This window comes from Squalius cephalus (assembly GCF_949319135.1).
Source record: "Squalius cephalus genome assembly, chromosome: 14".
NCBI classification, from domain to species: domain Eukaryota; kingdom Metazoa; phylum Chordata; class Actinopteri; order Cypriniformes; family Leuciscidae; genus Squalius; species Squalius cephalus.
Window position 1 is genome coordinate 16,737,347 of NC_137135.1, and position 24,140 is coordinate 16,761,486.

Consider the following 24,140-nt stretch of genomic DNA (forward strand, 5'->3'; position numbering starts at 1 on the left):
TAATACTGACTTTTTGCAGCAAACCTGCCGACTGTTTTTGAATTCTATCCCTTTTTTCTTACACAATAAACATAAATCTTTCATGTTTCCAGAAGTCTTTATATTCTACTGAAAGCGAATCCAATCTCCAATTCTCATCTGATCTTAATAGCATTTCAATGAATGGCATCTGTTTAATACACTACGTGTTCTACACAAACAATAAGAACATCTCCAATAAAAAGTGTCTATTAAAGAATAAGAATTTAAAAAAAATCAACATTGATTGACAGTCTAATTTACTCACTATTTCTTATTTGTTATTTCATGTCAGAAATGAAGTATGGCACATTACCTTGTTGAGGTCTGTTTCTTCTATTACTTTTTATGGCCATGTCCAGGAGTTGCCATGGGGCGTAGAGTTTAATGTTCAGCTCAGCTTCAGCCAGGGAAGAGCACATTCCTTTGCACTAAAACCTCCAAAGGGAGAAGGAATACCCATTTGTCCTTTGAATTTTGATACTTCAATGCTTCAGATGCCCAGGTAACAAAAATGAGTGAAAGTGGAATTTTTATATTCCACATCAAGACATTTGATATAAATCCCTTTGTGTGTTAATTTAGTGTGAGCTAAGCTCTCCTTTGAAGCTCCATGCATGCATTTCTCAGTGTTTCCCTGCCCTTTTCACACTTTTTGAATTAATCGTTCTTTCCTTTGGTGATTCAGAATCATTTTAATGGATTGAAAAATGCCCATGCAGCATCCTGTATCACTGCAGCTTTCCATATCAAGTCACGGGTAATGGGGAATGGGTTACCTTAAGGGGAAACAATTAAGTGTGTTTTTCCAGTCTCTTTGGGGTATACCAGTGGTCTCCTTACTGTCTAGCATTACTTCCTGTTTCCAAGATCAGGTTAACTGAAGCCAGAAAACAATTTAGCAAGAATACAACACTGACCCTAAAAACATTTAAAAAGAAAACATCCAAAATGGACATGAAAACAGTGAGTTACTGGATCTTGCGGTATATGAAAGTGAAGAAATGTATAACAGGTGGCTTTGTATATAGGAGCAAATTCTCATGGTTACACCATAAGTTGCAAGGAATCCCTGCTATAAACAATCCGAGAGCATCTTTCCAGTCAAGTTGATGAATCGGCCGAAGAGGTCAGATGGGCGGAAATCTGTTGAGACAATTCAAAATGTACTTTGTTTAGTGCCCCAATGTCCTCCAGCAAGGGTCATTTTATTTTTGTACATTTTTCTCGGATTACATCCTCCCACATTGTCTGTGTTTATGCCTGTATCTGAGTAATATGGCTTTTAATCTAATTTATTATAGTTCTTAATACTTCAGTGTTCTAAATACATGCACGTCATTATTATTGCTCACTTCTGTTTAGATAGAGGGGCTGTCGTACAGTGAAAAAAGTGAAACAACCGTTAAAGTGGATTATATAATTGAAAATCGTGGCTTAAGGTTTAAACTGTTTTTTTTTTCTCTATTTGTCTAAAAGCAAATAACACTACCAAAGAAAAAAATAAAATAAATTATTTTTCTGAAATAGACAACATAGTGTTGATGTGCAGAACTCATTGCTGACTGCAGAAATGATTATGGGTGTTTTATGCATTTTTCTGGCTTTTTTTTTTTTTTTTTTTTTTTTGTTAGTACATAACAATGACGAAGGCAAAGAGCCGAAACATTTGTTAACTTTATCTCCTGTCTATAATAAAAGATTTTTACTGCAGACCTTTTTTCATTTTTTCACCCTCCTCCTCATTCATTTTTTAAAGTTAGACATCAACTTTCTTATTATTCCTCAATCAATTAATTATAAACTATATAACAAGAAAAAAAACAATAAAATGATAAAAAAATGCCTTTTTTCCCTTTTTTTTTTAATTGTAAATTTTTTGTAAAAAAATAGGATCGCTAACTATCTTTGATGACTGAATTAGTGCAATTCACCTTTATTTCACAAGATGGCAATGTCTGATACACAATGATGAAGTGACGTTTCACTCATAGTTACCGCAGGCAGAAAACAAAAGAATAGGAAGTATCATCAGCAAAACTTGAAATGGCTCAGTGATTTACTGCAGAGCAAGAACTGAACGCAATCAAATATCAGTGTCACTGTCACTGGATGGTGGATCTGGTGAAACTGTCAGTGATCAAAATATTGATTTTGAAGATGTTGAAAAAGATAGTATTGATAATATGTTTGAGATGGCGAATATGAGCCAGATGCTGAATGTACTGGGAAATGAGTTCTGATGAGGACAGTCATGATGGTGTAAAACATCTGCTCAAACCCTTACAGGCTCCAAAAGGTAACAAAATATGCTTTATTTTATTCTTCTGTAATTGTTACTCTATCAGATATTATCACGACAGGTAGAGATCCATCCGTTATCCGGATCGCTAAAGACCCTTATTTGTAATAGTGATTGGTGAAACATACATGCATTTACGGGTTAAGGTCTATCAAATTTGTCTTTAGTAAGTAAACTGAATAAAACATTGACTAGCAAAATGTTTTTACTTTTTTCCTACAGTCATAGCCGGAGATGATATGAGATGTGGAACCAATGTAGCTTAACTTTATTATACAAACAAAAATGAAAGGAGGAAATCCAAAAAGACAAAACCCATAGGAACAGGGAAACCTGCAACAGATTCACAAAAGCAAAGACAATAAACAACAAGGAAAAAAAAGGAAATCTTAGAGCTAAATACACAGGATAACAAGCAACTTAACTGGAAAAAGGTGTACAACATAATCATTTACTATGGCAACAAATGAAGAGCGGGAACATTGGTGTCACAGTTTCCCTTTGTTTCGACTTTATGTTAGTTTTGCACAGTCTATCCTCATTTACCTGTGTATTTAAGTTCTCTTGTTTCAGTTCGGCGTTGTCAGGTCTTGTCGATCGTTGCTACTCCTGAGTTACGTATACTATTAAAGATCTTCATCTTCTTTGTTGTGTTTGTTACGACACTCAGTGCGTGCCAATGGGAAACAGGAACAGAACACAGGAAAACGAGATGATACAAGCTAAAAGTCCATAAAACAAAACAGAACATAACCATTACATTTAACTTTTGTTTGGTGAAATTAAGTTAATTAAGCCAATATAATTAAGAAACTTGGTTGTAACAAATCAGAGCCTGTCTAGGCCTATCTTTTTTCAGTCTTACTCTTCATGAAAATAAATCCATTAACAATGCAGCAACAAAAGTAGAAATATCAGCCACAATTGTGCTTTTCATAGGGGAAAATGACTGCCATGAGAATGAAATAAATTTGAGAGACTTTGAAGTCGACGCAGGATCAGGTTACTGAGGCTGATGCCTTAAGGGAAATATTTGTGTTCTTGTGGGCCTTCACTCTCAGGATTCCCTTAACATGTGTTATGGGAAAGTTTGATGAGAGTCACAGTACTTGCACAGTACAGGTCTAGCTGAACCTCTCAGTGTTTAATACACTTCATAACCACTTAAACTTAAACCACAATATATATTTCGGTGGGAGCTATGTTTAGACATGTGTGAGACGAGTCATACTGAATGCCCTTGTGTGACCCTAATGGAATGAATCAGTCTACAGTGAACCCTTGTATTGCTGAGCCACATTACAGGACAGGGAAAGAGGAGACCCTGTGTGATCTCATGACCCTGCCACATGGAGGAGGAGGAGGCTGAGATCATCTCAAAACATTCCAGCAACACAGCAAAGCCTTTCTGGACAGCTGGACAGCACATAGCCTATACGACTGGTGTGGAGGTGACCAGAGGCTGTCTAAAGATGGCCGCAGAGATCATCTAGCAGTGATAAAAACAAACCCCTTCAAGAGATAATTTAATGAGCCATCATCTAAATATAAAATGGAGTGGTGAGGGGCTAATTACAGCATTGGTGATTTGTATTGTTGCAGTATGCATAGTATTTATTTCTGCATCCTAAAGAAGTGGTTCTCTCAATCTTTTTGACTCCAAGGCCTCCCATTGTCCACAACAATATTCAAAGGGCCCCCATGTTAATATGTTTCTGCTGTAACGACAAAGTTTTGTTTTAAAGCTTTCATGACTTTTCCAGTTGTTTGTGATTTACTGGAATTTTATTTATTTGCTTAATTACACTGTACAAATGTATCAGTTGACTTAACTTAAAAAAGGAAACCCATTCCCTTAAAATTATAAGTAAATAAACTTCATGCGTAATTGAAAAAAAAAAAAGTTATGTGGAATGTCAGGTTCACATAACTTATTTTTTTCAATTACGCATGCTGTTTAAGTCAACTAATCACTTTTAATTCTCACAATCTACTTGACAAAATATTTCAGAGCTTGGCATCACTAGAAAAATGCGTATTCTAATAAAAATGCCCATGATGTTATAAGAATTTTCCACGTCTATCACAATTTAGAATTAGGATACTTCATATACTCAGGTTTTTCAAGACAGTGGGAACATTATTTCTTCAAAGAATTCAAATAAGAAAAATCTTGATTTTCAGTTGTTTTGTCTTATTTTAATTCTTATTTCATCTTATTTTAAGTAATCTAAGGGCCCCCCTCATGAACCCCGGCCCCTTGGTTTGAGAACCATTGTCTCGAGGGATTCATTAGTGCCCTCTGATGGTATAACCCCACTTCTTATGCTTCTGATTGATATGGGCCATTTTTGTGACATGTGATGATTATGTTCTGTTTAGTTTTATGGTAAAATAAACTAAGACTGCCCCAACCCAGATTCCACTCCAAAATAGATGATATTCATTTCCCAAAAATGCTTTATTGTTATAGAGAAGAAGAAAGTCAATAGTTATGTTGTTTCTGCACTATTTGGGGTGATCAAATCCTAAACAAATGGTCATCAATTGAAGAATGGGAACAGATGTGGGAAACTGAGAGCCATTTCAGACAATGGGGTGTCCGAACATCATTGACATACAGACCTCAGCTGTTACAACAGGAGCAATTTCATTTACATTAGGGGTAGTAAATTGTAACAAGATAAAAGGTTTTAGTTTAGGATGTTCGGGGTTCACTCTGGCGAACTCAAGGTGCTTCATGTACTTCACTGTTTAGTTTCTTTGTCATGGTTTTCGTGTTTATGTCTCGTTCTCGTTCATTTGTTACTATGGTTTCTAATTGGTTTAGCACCTGTTCCTTGTTTCAGTGATTAGCATGTCTTGTAGGCCAAGCCCTCAGTTCTTGTTATTGTTTGTTCGGTATTGTTGTGTACTCATTTTGAATCACCTGACGTTCATTAATGTCTCTTTGTTAGTGTCATGCGTCTTTATTGTTGGATTACACAGACCTGTGACAGTATAAAAGCCTCCAAAAATGAGACTAAAAATCAACAAACCCCTATTGCAGTGGTTCTCAACCGTTTTGACTCCGTGGTCCCCTTTCTCTATTATAGTTGAAGGCCTTCCTATCTAAGCCAGGGTTCCCAGGTCCCAGAAAAAATTTCCATCCCAAGTTGACTCAAAACCTGCCAAAATGGAATGCTTCCCACAAAGGTCCTTAAAATAAAAGTATTTATTGTATTTATTGTTATAAACCACATTTAAGTGATTTTATATGTAATATTTTATATATAATAAATTAATTATTTAATCTTTATTTTATACCTCTTCAGTTATTTAATAAAAAATCATCAAACATACATCTGTCCTTCGCCCAGTCGCTCTTTCGGCGATCCTCATAGGTTGCCAGGTATTCATAAGGATCAATTCAAATTAGTAAAAGGATTTTCATTTTTCTTTGTCTAAAGCTAAATGTTTTGGTGGCCACCAAGAAAAAAGGAAAACTGTGGCATTTTCAAAATAGTCCTATTGTGCTAGAGTAGACAACCGAGTACCTGGCAACACTAATCTAAGCTGATATGTCCCCCTGCTGTAATAAAATTAAATATTATGTCAGTTTAATGTTGTACACCTTTATGTTTAGTGTTTTTTAACATTATAGCCTAATTATGATTATGTTAAAGGGATAGTTCACCCAAAAATGAAAATTCTGTCAGTAATTACTCACCCTCATGTTGTTCCAACCGCGTAAGACCTTCGTTCATCTTCGGAACACAAATTAAGATATTTTTGATGAAAACTGAGCCCTGTCTCACTCCTCCGTAGGCTGCTATAGGTGGCCCAAACTTGCTGGCCCAGAAAAGTTATTTCAGAGATCGTTAATATAGTCCAAGTGACTACAGTGGCTCAATCTTAAGTATATCAAGCGACGAGAATACTTTTTGTGCGCAAAAACAAACAAAAATAACGACTTTATTCCACTATTCATTTCCTTCTCTCTGGGCCTTGTAGTGTTTTTGCGCTGCGCGTCTGTGTTGCACGTCATCACGTATCACACACAAGACCAGCGTCGGCCAATAGTGAGCCTACGTGGTGACGTGTAACACAGACGCGCTGCGCAAAAACACTACGCGAACCAACTAGAGGCCCAGAGAGAAGGAAATGAATAGTGGAATAAAGTCGTTATTTTTGTTTGTTTTTGCGCACAAAAAGTATTCTCGTCGCTTGATATACTTAAGATTGAGCCACTGGAGTCACTTGGACTATATTAACAATCTCTTTAATAACTTTTCTGGGCCAGCAAGTTTGGGCCACCTAGCAGCCTATGGAGGAGTGAGATAGGGCTCAGATTTCATCAAAAATATCTTAATTTGTGTTCCGAAGATGAACGAAGGTCTTACGTGGTTGGAACAACATGAGGGTGAGTAATTACTGACAGAATTTTCATTTTTGGGTGAACTATCCCTTTAATATAACTACATTTAAATAATTTTAAGACATCGGGGCCCCCCTGGGAGTTTGCTGAGGCCCCCTAGTTGAGAACTATGGTAACACATTTAGTGAAAAGTAATAATAAACATATATACTGTTTATATATAGACAAACAGACAGACAGACAGACAGATAGACAGATAGATAGATAGATAGATAGATAGATAGATAGATAGATAGATAGATAGATAGATTAAGCAGACAGTGTACTGATACTCTAATAGTTTGCGTAGTGTCAAAGTTACTTATAGTTAGTAGTATAATTTCTAAAGTGGGCCGTCAAAATAAAGTGTTACCGTGTATTTTGCTGTAAATGTTTTTCAAATGAACAAAGGAAGGGTATTTTCATTGTTAAAGCTCAAGAAAGCAGCAGACTGACAGCCTATGATTTGGCACCTGCAGTGGATTCCTTAAGACTGACGTCGCTCTTTCCCATGATGTGAATGACAATAGCAGACTGCTTAATTGAGGATGGGCAATGCTTCATATGGATGACTCAGCTACTGAAGTGAAGATAAACCCAATACCTCATTTCAGTGCACACAAAAGCCTATTTTATTATTATACTGAGCTCCAGAGTTTTTGAAGGTAATTCCCAAACCTGAAATCCAAATATAACCTTATTTTATTAACATTCCGTTAACATCCAAACAAAACAACATTCATTGTGTTTCATGACAAATTGAAGTTTCAGGTAGACTTTTACAGTTCATCTGACATTTAAAGGCCTATATTTCTTATTAGGATTAATATTTTTTGGTTGCTGGGTTCCCTGAATGTTCTGGCTACGCATTTTACAGGCTTTGAAAGAAATCTGCTTTTAAAATTACACAAACCTGATGGGAGATGTTTGTTCAAATCCTTAAGTAGCCTAAAAAAGCCGAATTTTACTTTTCCCCTGCACAATATGCTAAAAAAGGTGACAGAGTACGAAACAGTAGACGCTGGATTCAGGCTACACACCTGCACAGGTTAAACAAAACAGGCACGGAAAAGACATCCTTTGAATTGACAAACATGACACCTGATCCGTAGATCATCAGCCAGTCTGACTAAATGAGCTCTTGCAGACTGCTCCACCTGAAAAACGACATGTCAGTAACGTGATGCCTTACTTATATAATGCGTCTCTCCAGTATGGGACTGATGCAGGACTGAAGAGGATGCTCAAATCCACCTGCTCCATCATAGCCTACAACATAGTAACCTTATGCGCAGCAGTTAGACTAAACTAGAAAACGGATTTTTAGACTAAAACTAAGCGGAAAACGACGATAAGTGGTGTAGACGACACAAACGAGCGGATTAGTGGCATTTATGAGAGGAGCATTTAGCCCTGCAGACACTGATCCACAGCACCGGGAGGCAAGATGCCAGTTCAGATACCGGACGACACCGATTTCTTATCTTTCCGAGAACAATGTGAAAGTCAGGATGGCTGGGTCGCCCGTTTTAACAAAGGAGTAGTGACGGTGTGGTGTAGAGACGAGGAGTGCAAAACTGTGCAGAAACTCAAGGCAAGTGCGTTGCAATGCGGATACTAGTTTGTTTACACTCTGCTTTCAGTCCACAGTGGCATCCGCGTCTAAAATGCGACCAACTCTAGTAAATTTTGCGATATTAGGCTACATCATCAGTGACTTTGAATAGCCATTATCTGTGTATGAACAAATTGAATATGAAATTCGTTTTTATCTTTTTTTTTTTTTTTTTTTTTGCTTAGTAAACAAAACCTTGAATGCAGTGGAGCTAGGCTATGGCAAGCTGTTTTAACATGTATTCTTTATAAATATATACATGCTACTTTTACTTTTTTAAATAGGCTACTAGTAATCCAATAGTGACTACTAGCCTATCTGCTCAATTAGTCACTAGTAGATCTAATTATTTATTAAATACCAGAAGGCCTACCTACTTTGTTACACATGTTTGCCATTGAATTCAAATGGGATCTGTGGTTCAGATATTCACTTCCAACTATTATTCAGGTATTATCCATCTGTTTCAACTCTGATAATAATGAGAAATGTTTCTTGAGAATCAAATCAGCATATAAGAATGATTTCTGGAGGCTCATGTGACACTGAAGACTGGAGGAATGATGCTGAAAATTCAGCTTATCCATCACAGGAATAAATTATATTTATTACAATATTAAATATAGTAATATTTCACAATATTGCTGTTTTTACTGTATTTGATCAAGTAAATGCAGCCATCGTGAGCATAAGAAAATTCTTTCAAATAATCTTTAAAACATTTCTTACCGTACCCAATCTTTTGAATGATAGTGTATATTACTATAAAAAAGCTAGTTTTTTAAATCAGACATCTACTTCAGCCTCAACCAGTATGGTGCATGAAATCAAGTAAGTCTTAAAAGTATGTGAAAGAGGGGGGTATACAAAATTTAGCATGTGAACCAAAGACTTAAATATACATTGCTTGTGGAACAGCAGTATATCAATGTGTGCAGTGCAAAAAAACAAAAAAGGCAGACATTGTGTGTAAACTACAGTATATCTTATAAGCTCCTGAACAGTGGCTTTCCTCACAGACTCCAGAACCTTTTCTGAGAAAATCTTAGAGAAACAAACAGAGATCTGGTTATGGGCCATTTGCCCAGGGGAAACTCAGCGTACAGTGAAGCTGGCCAGGCCTGACTGCTTCATGATCCACAGTCTCTGAGATGAAAGACAGGTCTCTCAGGAACACACTGCACCCATGAGATGTGCTGAAAAATTAAGAGCGGAAAACTGTGGTAACAGCAGGCTCAGATGAGGAAACCTGAGCCCCTCCTGCTGTCTTACCAGAGTTTGGCTCTTTTTCTGTGTTTTTTTGTGTAAAAGCACTTCTGTTGACCTCTCTGACAATGGCTGAAAAGCTGTCCCGATGTGAGGACCTATATGCATGAGGGCTGTTTCAGCAACGTTTCAGGCAGGTGATGTTAAAATTATTTAGACCCGTTACGGCTGCAAAAATGAAAGAAGATGACAGACCTTCTTCAATAATTCACGCAGCTCTCCGGGGCACTGATGCGTTCTTTTCATGAATAATTGAGCTTTGTAGGCTTTGACGACATTCCATTCATAGAGACTAAATAAAACTTGTTCCAAGGAACCCAATGGCAATGAGGAGGGACTGATCAAGCTGGGGTTGTAGGGGGTTGGCCATAAATTATTAAACGATGCCAGGGTAGAGTTGATTGAGTTACACGGTTTCTTGCGTCGCGGATTCATACAATATCTGATCACATTGCATTTTATGTATTCATGCTTACCTGACCCTCCTCCCAACCCAGGCAGAGTTAAAGGATAAGGTAGCTACAGTATACCTGGAAAAAAAGCAGGTTTCACTCGACACAAGCTATATGTAAGCTTGAAATGCAAATGCAGGCCGACATGTTTAAATTTTAAGCTCCACTGTATCTCTCACTCTACTGAAGATCCTTTTATACTCACGGTTTGCTGTGTCAACTTTTACTCTTTGTGACCTGACATGGCTGAGTCACCCAGAAAGCAGGGCTTTTAAAGATAAGGGAATGAATAGATCGATGTATAAATGATAGCTGGCCTTTGTCAGCACAGTGAAATGCTTTCATTTTTCATCTGCCCGGTAACAGAATGCATTCAAAATCTGTCAGCACTTTATCACAGAAGCACCAGAGGGAAAACTGCAGGAGATTTTTCAGTGCTGAACACACTTTGTGAACTTTGTATTCAACTGCAATGGAAAAGTTCTTAAGATTTGAAAGAGTCAATGAGACTATGTCTGTTTTTCCTCTTAGATGAGAATCGTGTGCAAGGACGTGACAGCAGAGACTCTCTACGACGTCTTGCACGACACAAGCTACCGGAAAAAATGGGACTCCAACATGATCGACACTTTCGATATTGGAAGACTGACAGTCAATGCAGACGTGGGATATTATTCCTGTGAGTCACTCCTTTGTCTCTGTGTTAGAACTGAGCACCAGTACACTATTATTATTGTTATTAAGCCAATAATTGCGCTTACGATGAGTAAAACGTTGTGGGTGTTTGCAGTACATTTAATGGTAATAACTTTAATGATAAATTCATTATCGTCGAATAATTCTAATGTAGTGCTCTTTGATATACTGTGCATGAATATCAGCAATAATTTATAAAGAGACATGGATGAGAGTAATTTAAAGCAATAATACAAGAGCAATCAATTGCAAAAGAGTATTAAAATCCATACTGCAATTCTATACTGCTATAGATACCATATATTTTAAGAAAACATGAAATTATATGGTAAGTTTTCTTGTGAGAACAACATCTTATATACTATAAGTGTTAGACTTATTGTATACCATATGAAATTATTATGCATTGGTTTAAGTTTACCTTCTTGTCTTTTCATGGTTTAACAGGACTCTAAATCTTGCTCTTGTTTATTTACAGGGAAATGTCCAAGTCCATTGAAGAACAGAGACTTTGTCACCATGCGGTCATGGCTTCCTCTTGGCAATGACTATCTGATAATCAACTACTCTGTCAAACACCCGGTATGTCTGTGTTTGGTCTGGATTGTTTGGTCTGTAGGAGCACTGGTTTTATTAAACATTTTGGCACAGCCAACAAATATAGTCCAGCACAGTATGTCAGTTGGTATGTAGGTCAGCCTTCCAGGTCTTGAGTCGCTTGAAACAGAAGAGGCCAGATCAGTGGCAAAAGTCTGACAGAGGTATCAGTCACGCTGTCGGGTGACCGAATCCCCATGTTGTAATGAATAACTACATGTCTAGTATCAACAGGCTTGTGTCTTCTTCCCTTATCTTCTCTATTTAAAATCTTACTCAAGATGTTGATTTCTTGCTTTTAAAGAGGACCTATAATGCAAAATTAATTTTACTTAGTGTTTGAACATAAATGTGTGTCGGCAGTGTATGTACACAACCCCCCTATAATGATAAAAATCTCCCCCGCTCCTTTTTTTAATCCCCATAAATCATAAGCAGTGTCTCAGAATAAGCTGTTTGAAGTTTAAGCGCAATGCGACGTGAAAGATAACTTTGTTTAATATTCACGGGACGCGCCGTATGACATCAAGCTCTCTGTGCACGTGCTTCGGATGTGTGCGCTCAGAAAACCATATATCAGAAGTTCACACTCACATGGCTTCAAAACGCATGCAAATAAAAAACTTTCATGATGATGAAGAACTGCAATGTCATGTGAGCGATACCGCGATAGAGATGCTAATCAAAACCAAACAGATGTCTTAGTTTTTGGCAGAGTACCCGAGGCACGAGCTGTACGGGCTCCGCCTTCTTCTGGACAGCGGGGTGGGGAGCAGCAGCTCATTTGCATTTAAAGATACATGCACGAAAACAGCATGTTTTTTCTTCCACTCAAAAATTTACAACATGGTATAATAAATTATCTGTAGGGTATTTTGAGCTAAAACTTCATAGACACATTCTTGGGACACTTGTACAAAGGGGCAAATAAATAAATCGGTTAATTATACAGCTCTCTTCATTCTGATTGGTCAGCCATGCTAATATTGGCTGTCGACCATGGCCATGCTTTGTGTGTACCCTTTCATCCGGGTAACTGAAACCAGTGTTTCATTGCAAACACATTCTGGTGCTATCTTATGTCTTAGTTATAATTTTTTTTTGTCAAATTGACCTCTAAGGATTTCAGTATTAATACTAACTGCAAAATTGTTGCAGTGCTTGTCTTATTGCTAGATTGCGTGATTGTTTTATACGTTGAAGCAATTATTTTCCAAAGGCTGGAATACACTACACAACTTTTAAAACCTGAGTAGACTATGTAAATGTTTATACAGAGAAAAGGCCCGTTTACACAAATGACGGTAACTATAACGATATAGCTCTAAAAAGAATAGCAGAGTCCACACCACAACTATAAAGATTAGGCTACAGCACAGAGGAACAATATCGTTGGAATCACTTTCACAATGATTTTTTTCCAGCTGATGGATGATAAAATCATTGACAGCCAATCAGAATCCATCCTGCATTAAAGCGCTTGAGCATTTAAAGCAGACATAACGAGATAACTGCAGCGCGTACTTATGATAAACAGAACTATAAAGATAACTTTTTTTTTTTAGTTAACTATAAAGATAACAATAATAACGATAACTAGCCTCAATATCAACAGCGGGTGATATTATTCTGTTTATTCTAGGCGCACCCTCGGTTTTGTTGTCTGCCGCTTTAAATGCTTGAGCTCTTTGGTGGATTCTGATTGGCTGTCATTGTTTTTATCGTTCATCAGTTTATTCCAAGAATTTCCTATGATGCTGGTTATCTGTTCCGTTTTCGTTATTTGTTATGTGGACCCTGCTATTCATTTCACGTGTATAATATAATATAATTTTGCGCGTAGCCATATAATAAGCTTCACTTTAGAGTTTATTTTGCAATAACGACAGACTCTACTTAATACCTCAGCTGTTTAGGTCAAATAATGGTCAGACTGTTTGTATATTTTATCCATTCTTACAAATTTAAACATTCACTCATTCCCATGAAACTAAATTCTCATTGTTGCTATTTTTTCAGGAATATCCACCAAAGAAGGATTATGTCAGAGCCGTGTCGTTACTCACTGGGTACTTGATCCAATCCAATGGAGCAAACTGCTGTACTCTTTATTACTTGACGCAGGTGGATCCACGAGGTGAACATTTCTCAGTATCACTTACGGGAATAAATAAATAAATAAAGGTTTCACTTTTTCGCTGGAGTCACAGTGTCAGATCGCCCCTTCTTTTGGTGGAAAAGCACACCATGAACATGAGTGTTTACTTGACACTTACCCTGTTTACAGTTTCAGGCCTGTAGAGTTGTTGCTGTATACAAGAGTCATATCATTTTAAAGAGCGGTGCAGTTTCATCATGGTGTGTTTAGATTGAAATTGTATTTCACGGTGTAATTTTATGTAATGTCTTATAGTCCTGGCCATCTCCATTTTTCTTCTCCGTTCAAGTATGCTCTTGTGCTGTACAGAGTGAGGAGCCAGGAAGCCTTTGAAACTACTTTACACATATTTTATGAATTTGCTGATGTCATCTTTTCCATGCTGCTCTGAGCGATGGCTTTGATTATTAATGTCTTCCGTTGCTGTGATGCACCAGCTGTTTGTGACCTGTGGGACAGACACTTAGATTCAGTTTATTGCAGTTGTACAGTAGACTTCAGAGACAGAGAGACAAAATTACAGTATATACAATGTCCATAAAATGGGTTTATGACAGCTGGGTATAAAACACCCAGTATAAAAACACCCAGCAGTGCTGCTATGCATTTAGGATACACAAAAGGGCATTCAGGGGTGCACACCTTTTTTTTTTTTTTACATTTATGGTGATATTTGCATATTTCTTTTCAGCAGAATATATTGTTTTAAAACTTTCTCTTGATTTATTTTCAGGATCTTTACCCAAGTGGGTAGTGAACAGAGTCTCACAGTTTGTGGCACCAAAGGTAAGAGCTAAGTGCATCGAAAGATAATATTTTCTTTTTACATATTTTTTTAATCATTTATTTACGTAATTTGTGTAAATAAAATAACAGTTCAGCATTCTGAGATTCTAAAAACAATGTTTTTTTTTAAGAATGATACATAAACTTTGGGGTTGGTAGGATTTTTTTTTAAATGTTATGCTTTTATACAGTAATATTGTGAAATATCATTGCAATGTTGGTCGATAGTGTATGGCAAATGCATTTCAGTTACTGTTCAAACATTTGTGGTCTTTTTAATATTTTTGAAAGAAGTCTCATGCTCACCAGGGCTGAATTTATATATTTTTTTTTAAATAAGGTAAAAACAGTGAAAAATTACTACAATTAAATATTATTCATATTATAACAATTAAAAAAAAAAACACTTTTTATTTGAATATATTTTAAAAACAAATTTATTCCTGTGAGGTCACGTTACTGTGCTGTTTGCATCACTCAACAGTAATGCTCATGTTGGCAATAAAAAAAATCAGTTTTCCTTTGCTGCCATCTGGTGGTTAGAAATGTGCAGATCATACAAGATTTTCTGTAATAGCCACGGGATGTTAGGTTTAAAAATAAAAGAAGCGCATCAAATGCATGGTCCAGATTTTTCAACTTCTTTTTTTTCTTTTTTTCTCACAGGCCATGAAAAAGATTTACAAAGCCTGCCTAAAGTACCCAGAGTGGAAGCGGAAACACGACCCGAATCTGAAGCCGTGGAGGTACCCGGAGCAGAACACGCTGCCCTGCATCAGTGTAGCTGACCTGACAGTGCAGAGAGCAGACTCGCTGGAGAACATCGACGAGAGCTGTGTGAATGAGGAGAAGGCCCAGCACCACAGTGATGATGATGAGACCTAAGATAACTCACAGTGACTCTCCTCGTGTTCTGTGTGCATGTGAAAGTGAGTGTGTCTCATTCTCAGATGAGGATGGTTCCCTTACATTTATTCTATAAATCATACACTCATAACAATATAGTGTTTTGCAGAGATTTAAAGACCTCCATTCTATGTCCACACACTGAAGAAGGGTCTGGTTGTATTAGACATGTTTAATACTTTTTATAGTGTATGATGAACTCATTCAGTATAAAACGTTTTACACTGTATCAATACATACTCCGGAAGTGTAGCTTTATTACTCAAAATTACATTCATATTGTGAGCTGAAACTTAATTAGCCTACTTATACACTCTTAAAAATAAAGGTTCTTTATTGGCATCTGTGGTTCATTGAAGAACCTTTAACATCCATGAAACGTTTCCATTCCAGAAATGGTAAAATGTTCTTTAGGTTACTAAAATGTTCTTAGTTCAAACCTATTTTTTTACAGTCTATGGTTCAAACTGGTTCTTTTAAGAACTGGTCACTGGAAGGAAGGTTCTTTGGGGAACCCAAAATGGCTAATCTGCGAAACCCCCTTTTTTGGAACCTTTATTTTTTGTGTGTATGGAGCACAGCTCATTCTGTCAAGCAGTTATATAACTTATAAAACACTATTTTGTCCAGCCCTGCATTCTGTGGTGAGATTTCCTGTGTGAGGTTGCAGATAGCAAGGACTTCCTTAAACGTTCCTTAAAGTGACACAAATCTGCCTTGAAGAGACCTCAAGGGCTGCAAAAATCAGTTATGTTTAGTACATTTGAATCTCTCTGTGTGTGCTTTTGACTCCATGGCATTTTTCTCAATGTATTGTCTTAAGAATAAAAAGTTTGTATTTCTAAAACTAGTATTTTTGGAATTATTATTTGTATAAACAACATTTGTATCTAAAAAGTTAAGGAAATTCTATTTAGTATTTTTATATATGACCATTTAGCCACTCACTTTTATACATCTGAGCTTTAAATATTTGTTATATTTGAGTAGAAATGCTATCCTCTTTTTTTTTTTTGGCAATGAGGAAAGTTTATTCAAAACGGTATCCTTTTTCTTCATCCATAAATGTACAGCTGCGGACCACTCCTCAAAACCTCTATTGTCTCAGACACTTCCTGCTTCCCATTTGAAACAGTTCCTGCCTACATCAATCAGATTGGGCTGTAGGGGAGAAAAGGAAACTTCATAAGTGAACCCTCCGGCTTTCTCTCACAACAAAAGTCCTATTACTTTTGCTGCACAGATCAAGCCTCTCTTCACCCTTTTGTGAACTTTCCATGACGTCACTAATATACGACATTATGAGATTTTAACTGTAGGATTTGCATATATATTAAGAAGTGTTAAAATATGATTTAAATATATGCATTATGATACACAAAAATGATAGATGATATTAACCTTAAAAAGACAAATGAGGACATTTTATTCTAAAAAGGTTTAAAATGACCATTCACTCACAGAAAACTTTAAACACATGCATTGTGAAACTATAACTTTAAAAAAAGACCAAATCGATTTTGTCAATATAAATAGACCTAGTTAAATAATGTACCAAGAGTGTGAAAATGACGGAAAGTTGATTTTCTATAAGTTCACAGGTCAAAAGTACACTTACCCACATCATTTAAAGGGGTGGTTGAATATGATTTCACTTTTCTAACTTTAGTTATCTGTAATGTTGCTGTTTGCGCATAAACAACATCTGCAAAGTTACAATGCTCAAAGTTCAAAGCAAAGGGAGATATTTGCTTTTAAAGAAATCGCTTTTTAAGGACTACAACAAACGGCTGGTAGGGACTACACGACATTCCTCCCGGGTTAGTGACATCATGAACCCTAAAATTTACATAAACCCATCCCCGGGAACGCAATTTATAGATTATCAAGACAAAATATGCTAATCAATGACTAGAAGATAGCTACACATAAGCTAAATAAATTCACCAAACTAACAATTCAGAAATGTTGTCTACATGTTGTCACTTCTTCTTGAGTCTCTCCATCTTTCTGGCTTCGGTTTGAACATAAAAGGCTAAAAGTTTTTGAAATTTTCAGTGCATATCTGTGTGAGGTAAAAGGACACAAGCTGTTGTAGATCCGCCCCCTGTGCTGGAAGCAGCAGCTCATTTGCATTTAAAGAGACAGACAGACAAAAAAAATGCATTTTTTCTCACCCTCAAAAAGGGACAACCTTAGCATGGTATATAAAAATATATGTGGGGTATTTTAAGCTAAAAATTCACATACACACTCTGGGGACATCAAATACTTATTTTACATCTTGTGAAAAGGGCATTATACCACCCCTTTAATGTTGATAATGTTCCCGAGTTTAGCTAAAACTGTCAATAATTGTGTTGATTTGTAGGCTAGGTCAAACTAGACAGCTAATTAGCCTTAAGGACTACAATTGTTGACGATTCGTCCGTCTTTGTGGTAGTTGTAGTCTTTATTTTGCAACTAGTTAACATTTGATTAATTCCTGTGTGTATCACACACGTGAACGTCTCTTCGCATAGGCTAATGCAAACCACAAACCTTATTTTACTCGTAAATCATTAACCGCCATTCTAAAAAAGCCACAGGAAATTCCTGAGGGAAAATGGAAAATGTTTTATAGCTGTTTACACATAATTTCTCCATTCACGCGTAGGCTAATTCTTTATTGTAGATGGAAGAACAACTTCACTATTCTTTACGTGGTTAATTGTGTATTTTTGAAACTGTGATAGGCCTAATTAGGTTTGTGTGGCCTTGCCAGCGCTATAAGTGAAGAAGATAAACAACCGGCGTCGCTGTCCCTTTAAGAGCTCAGAGTTGGTTCTCAGCAGCAACGCTGTGCGTGCGCTGAATCTCCGGCATAACAAACACAACTATCAGCAGCTCAACACTCAAACTTTCTCCAGCACTTCTCACATTACTGGAGTTTAAAACGCTCCGCATCAACACAACGCGATGTCGCGGAATATATAACGCCATCTAATTAAGGTAAGGTAATCCTTTTACATTCAAACTTATATTTGACAACATCTAAGCTGTCAGAGAGCAGGCAGTTTTATTAATATCTGAAAGCTACCTAGTGTGTGTAGCCTACAGTAAGATCTTCTAACATTTAATGAGCGTTTATTATACAACTTTATTTACTACTCGTTTTTCATAGTACAAATCTCTTTGTGGTCTGAAATCATCCCAGACCTTGTAAAGAAGGTGAACGGGCTGTAAAGTAAAGGTTATTTTTTTTTAGTTAAGGTCGTGAGTTTAACTATTAACGTTACCCAGCAGAGTGTTGACTGTTCCGATGGAATTCCATTGATTCTCATGTCAGGATCAGCAGCGCATTCAATCCTCGTGTATTGCAGTGTAACGAAAGATTCTTTCTATAGGGTGTTGCTCACTGAGGAATCCGATACCTAGAGGCTTTACACTCGCTGAATGGCACAGTTAAGTTGAAACTGAATTAGAAACACTCAGAGCTAATTTGCCAGTTCCTTACAGACACAACAACTGTGGGAGTCTTCAGGGAATTTGCAAGAATGACATGACATTTTGAAGGCCTCTGCAGAAAACATGTTCATCCAGCAAGTGCATGCCTGATGTCGAGAAACTCTACGTGCACACCCCACTTTTTGGGAGAAATCATTACTTTTAAAGTACAAGTTTGTACTTTTGAAATTGTTCTTGTACCCCTGGATATGCCATATGCCTATGTCTGAGCAGATTCCCAAATGCAGATTAAGTTCTCACAACATGGACGAGTGTATTAATTGTGATAAATCTCTTGTTGCATAATCTGACCTGTATTTCCCTCGGTGCTCTTCATGACACTTGGAGGATGGGAAATATATTCAAATCTGGCAGAGATTTGACCTTTGGAAAAGGTTCTAAATTTTTTATTTCAAGCGTACAATCTAATCAGTGATATTATTGTGTATGATTGTAATTGAAATAGTTCATCTGATTAATTAAAACATTTTTTAGGGTTATAATAACAGAAAAAACGTGCTAAGCTGTATAATATAATATAATGTAATATAATATAATATAACATTCAAAAGTTTGGGTTTGGTAAATTGTAATTTTTTTAATAATTTTTGAAAGAAGTGTCTTATGTTTACCAATCCTAAATAGAATAAAAAACGTAATATTGTGAAATGATATTACAATTTAATATAACAGTATTCTATTTGAATATATTTTAAAATGTAATTTACTCCTGTAATGGCAAAATTGAATGTTCAGCACCATTACTCAGTCTTTAGTGTCACACGATCCTTCAGAAATCATTCTAGTTCGTTGATTTGCTGCTCAAGAAACATTTCTAATTATTATCAATGTTGAAAACAAGTGCTGCTTAATTTTTTTTAATGAAAACTGTGATATATTTTTCAGAATTCTTTATAATATAATATAATATCACAACATCCATCTTTCTATCAACACATTGCACAAATAAATAAGTCAAATACAAATGTCAAATATACTCAGTATAAAGGCACTGACTTGTAAAGAAATAAAATAAATAAAATAAACATAGTTACATAAAACAAACTAATTTTAAAGAGAGGAAGATTGTAGTGAATGTTTTTGCTTGCGTTTTGATGTACTTTATGCATGCATTGGCTGCTACAATATTTGTATATTTGTTAGTTCTCTCCATTTTTGTTGGACATTAAATGATCTGATAGGACTTAAATGTGAAAGTGAAGGTTATCTAGCAGCAGTGTGATTTCAATGCAGTTAGGGAACTGAGATCTGAATATGTGTTTGAGCAGAGGACCGGCATATTAAAACACAAGTGTGTTCTGTCATCTCAGCTACGCGGCCTCCACCAGTTGTGAACAATGACGTATTGTGTCACACAATAGTGCTTCACTGTTATTTATACACACCCCCCCAGCACACTGCATCCCAAAAGCCTCCTTGATTCCTGCGTTTCACAAATTGCTTTTGACTCTACAGCTTCCACTAATTGTTCGTTCTGGAAGCCCAGGGATGTTTGAGTAGGATATGAGAGGGAAAGATGTTTTTCTCGTTTGGCTCCATCATAACCCACAGAGCAATGCAATCAATGGGTCTTGAAGCATGTTTTTTCATTAATGAAAATAAAAACAACAACAAACGATCATGCGTAATTATAATAATGATTAAAAATATTGCATGTATTGCCTAGATGTACAACATCTCCAAAGTGGTTTGAATCTGTGGAGACTTTGAAACATTTGAAATGCAAATATTAATTTTCTGCCGATAAAGATTGCTGTTCAAATAGCAACCCAAGATCATTCAGGGCTCATTCTGTCAGAGAAATATTTCCCCTTCCATTAAGTTCTGGAGAACTAGTCCATTCCATTATGGTTTGAGAGAGTGTTGTTTTTCAAATAAACTTCCTATGAATCGAGTGGGTGGAATTGAAACACAGCTTTTAAATTGTTCCCAAACAGGGCGTACAGTACGAGTTGCCATCACCGTTGGTATTAGTAGGACTTGTGCATAAATAAAAATGGGAAGACATGCATGAACAACATAAGTAATTCAAAATGAAATGCATGTTTTTCTTGAGTTACTTGAGTTTTGGGAGACCTGCCAAAATGTCTGCAGACATGAAAAATCTAGGTTGCAGAAATACCAGCTTAAGAGAGCTTAAAGGGTTAGTTCACCCCAAAACTTTAAATTATATGTCATCAATGACTAACTCTTAAAAATGGAGTGTCACAGAAAGTATCACACTCTTAAGTATTGATAAAGTGTGTATATGTCCAATTGGTGTCCTTTTTAACACCATGTTAAAATGTTAATCTGAAATGCAACGAAAAGTGTGTGGTAATGTTTATGCCTTTTTCTATACAGTGACTATGTTAAAATACTAGCGTTTACGTAAGTCTTGCGTTTGCCTTCATTACGAGAAAACATGCATCATCACTGGCTTCATTTGGTAATACTATTCTGAAAGAGTACAGGAAATGTGTATGAGTGACTCTTTTATTGCATAAACTCAATGTGTTTGTTGCTTTCCCTGTGACCATGAAACTCAATCTTATTCTGTTAGCAGCTTTGGTGTCTAGCATTTTGATGTCTGTAAAAAATGTTTTTTTGATGGTTTCCAAAATCAGATGAGCTTGTCAAGGTCAGCATGTCAAGGACACGGTCTGTAGATTCTGTGAAAGTTCTTTATAGGTTTTAGGTGCTCTGCCTCATTCAAACCAGTTTCTTTTCATGGAGACCAGTCTGGTCTCATTGTTTATATATTAGAAGCACGTAACTTTTACAAAACACCTACACTTTTGTATGTTTGGATTGATGCTGAAATGTAATATAGGCTAGATGTATACAAAATCCAAAACTTAAACATGATTACGTTTTTTACAGATATAAAAACATAACATATTTAAAAGTCTTTAAATCATAAATATAATTGTATTGCAATTTTTACCATTTTATAGATTATATTTTAGATCCCTTAACCCTACACCCAAACCTAAACATAACCACTTTTATAGAGAGTATAAAAAAAGTAACGGGCAGAAAAATGTACATGACATATTTAGTAACAGAATACTGTGAAATAAATATTTTGAGCCCTTAATCCCACACCTCTAAGCCTAACCCTAACAGTTTCTTAAAAAATATAGCCTACAGTACCGGTATATAAAAACAAGTGCTTACGTTCATTTTATTTATTGCAAAAATGTAAACGGCAGTACCAAAGCAGTCCAAACGACAATGTGTTGCATTCTCAATACTCTCTTTAAGTTGTTAATCCTTTTGAATATCTTATCCCGATCCTCTCTGTGAAGACACGCACAACTCATTGAAATGCATATCACCCAAAACACAGCATGTCGCAATCGATGACAAAGGCCCTGTCCCAAATGGCACAGTTCAAATGCACTTACGATCTTGTGGACTTACAATGGCCACCGCATGATCGTGAAGTCCTCGAGACCGTAGGGTGTCCCATTAGGTTTCAGAAGGGTGTTCTTCCCAATAGTCAAAACAGCATTAGCCTACATCATGAAAGTGAAGACTAGTAGGAAGTAGGAAGACTGTGAGTGTTTTGGGTGCCATTTGGGACAAGTCCAAAGCAGGTGAGGGCCAATGAGCCTTTGATACACTAGAGCTACACGATTGTAATGTAATTTACTAGAGGTTTTGACAAAATGTTAATAGCTGCAGTCTATTTAATATTATTTGTAATTAATTATTTAAAAAATCTGTTTGAATGGCTCGCTCATGAAGACTTCACTTGCTTCATTACTGGATGAATCAGACACTTTGAACAAATCTCTTGAATGAATGATTCAATGAAAGACACATTTTTCAACAGTCACTTTAAACGATTAAAGGGATAGTTCACCCAAAAAATTCTGTCATTAATTACTCACCCTCATGTTGTTCAAGGCTTTCGTTCATCTTTGGAACACAAATGAAGATTTTTTGATGAAATCTGAAAGCTTTCTGTCCCTCCATTGACACACAACTACCACTTTGACACTTCAAAAACTTCATTAAGCGATTGAAAAACTAATCCATTATAAATTGAGCGGTTTATTCAAAAATTTTCTGAGGAGAATCACTTTATATGATGAACGGGACTGAAAGTTCCTCAACAATCAACAATATCTTTGACGAAAGTCTTACGGGTTTGGAACGACATGAGGGTAAGAATTTAAATTTTTGGGTGAACTATCCCTTTAATTCCATGAATTAGATTAAATAAGTATTCATAAATATTTGTACATCTGTGAAGTTGTGCATACATAAATAATTTACGTTTTAGTTTGCCAATATCAATGTTGTACGTTTTAGTGTTAATGCAAATTTACATAGTTTGGTTTTTACCATACGTACATTACATGTGAATGCTCTTGAGATCACGTTGAACCTTCTCATGGTTTCAGATGGCTGCGATGATCTCTTTGTATCATGCACATTCTCTTTTTTTCCTCTAGAGTGGGAGAGGAGGAGGGTTTTGTTTGAGGGACAGCTGTATCCTGTGTATTCAGTAGTTCGCAGAAAACCCAGATCGGCCATTAAGATAAATATGGTTAGGGCAGGGCGGACAGAGCAGAGCAGGGGCACAGTTTTCCCAGCAAAATACGTGTTGATTGTTGTTTGAGATGGTGGCCATCTTGCTTTGTTTACTGGCTCAGTAAAGATGTGGAGGATGATTTGAAGATACAGATACGATGCTGCTGGATTGAAATGGTTATGGTGTCCTGCTGGTTGCCTTACCATCTCTAGACCTTCATCTACGAGAACAGGCCTGCCCCGAAACCATCTCAATCTTGTCTGCAAGCGACCCTTCCCCCGGCATCCTCAGGTCACAGCGTGCAGGGAATGCGGTCATTAGACAAACACCACCCCGTTTATAGTGCATCATTCCTCTGAGTCCATGACAGTGTTTTCTTATAAGGCTGTAGGGTGTTTGGGATAGTTACTTACTGGCATAAGTCAAAAAAAAAAATTTGACCGCTCCTGAATCTTCAAAGCCTATAGAATGTTTTTTTTAGACCATTTAATTGTCGATTAGGCAAAAACTGTAAGTCTGTAAGTAATGGCAGTCTGGTTGCTCTGTACCCGTAAATCAAAAAGTAATGGCATACCTTTCCTCAACAAGCATGTTTTGAGGTATCATTCATGTTTGTCTGAATTCTGTCATCATTTACTCACCCTCATGTTGTTCCAAAACTGTATGAGTTTCTTTCTTCTGTTGAATACAAAAGAAGATATTTAAAAAAAAAACCCAGCAATGCAAGTTTGAGAGGTGGCGCCCTGACAAATCTCGCGAGAATCATGACTTGCTTTATGGCACGACGTCACATACATCAACAACATATGAAGCAGCCTCTATGGAAGACACTAGCACTAGCATTTCAGACGTGAATCATGGCAGAGTCCACGAAGAAAACGAAGAAAGCGCGGTCGGAAGAGTCAAGGAAAAGAAA

The 24,140-nt window shown here is 36.6% G+C and overlaps 2 protein-coding genes across 6 annotated transcripts in view; both read left to right on the top strand.

The window, feature by feature from the left end:
• Window positions 1–7,809: 7,809 nt before the first annotated feature.
• Window positions 7,810–16,035, top strand: stard15 (StAR-related lipid transfer (START) domain containing 15). Of its 3 annotated transcripts, none has more exons than XM_079892534.1 (7): window positions 7,810–8,310; window positions 10,581–10,728; window positions 11,224–11,327; window positions 13,362–13,479; window positions 14,234–14,286; window positions 14,953–15,215; window positions 15,302–15,984. In XM_079892534.1, the coding sequence occupies exons 1-6, from the start codon at window positions 8,164–8,166 to the stop codon at window positions 15,169–15,171; spliced, it is 789 nt and encodes a 262-aa protein (XP_079748660.1). In that variant the 5' UTR covers window positions 7,810–8,163; the 3' UTR covers window positions 15,172–15,215; window positions 15,302–15,984. The 3 variants fall into 3 exon arrangements, with proteins under 3 accessions (XP_079748660.1, XP_079748661.1, XP_079748659.1); XM_079892535.1 differs by having other exon boundaries at window positions 15,823–15,984; XM_079892533.1 differs by having other exon boundaries at window positions 14,953–16,035.
• Window positions 16,036–18,002: 1,967 nt separating this feature from the next.
• The window catches only part of arap3 (ArfGAP with RhoGAP domain, ankyrin repeat and PH domain 3), a 33,429-nt gene continuing 27,291 nt past the window's right edge, over window positions 18,003–24,140 (top strand). For all 3 annotated transcript variants that reach the window (XM_079892474.1, XM_079892475.1, XM_079892473.1), the window contains exon 1: window positions 18,003–18,183. The gene's annotated coding sequence lies outside the window, so the exon portion shown is untranslated. The remainder of the gene's footprint in view (window positions 18,184–24,140) is intronic.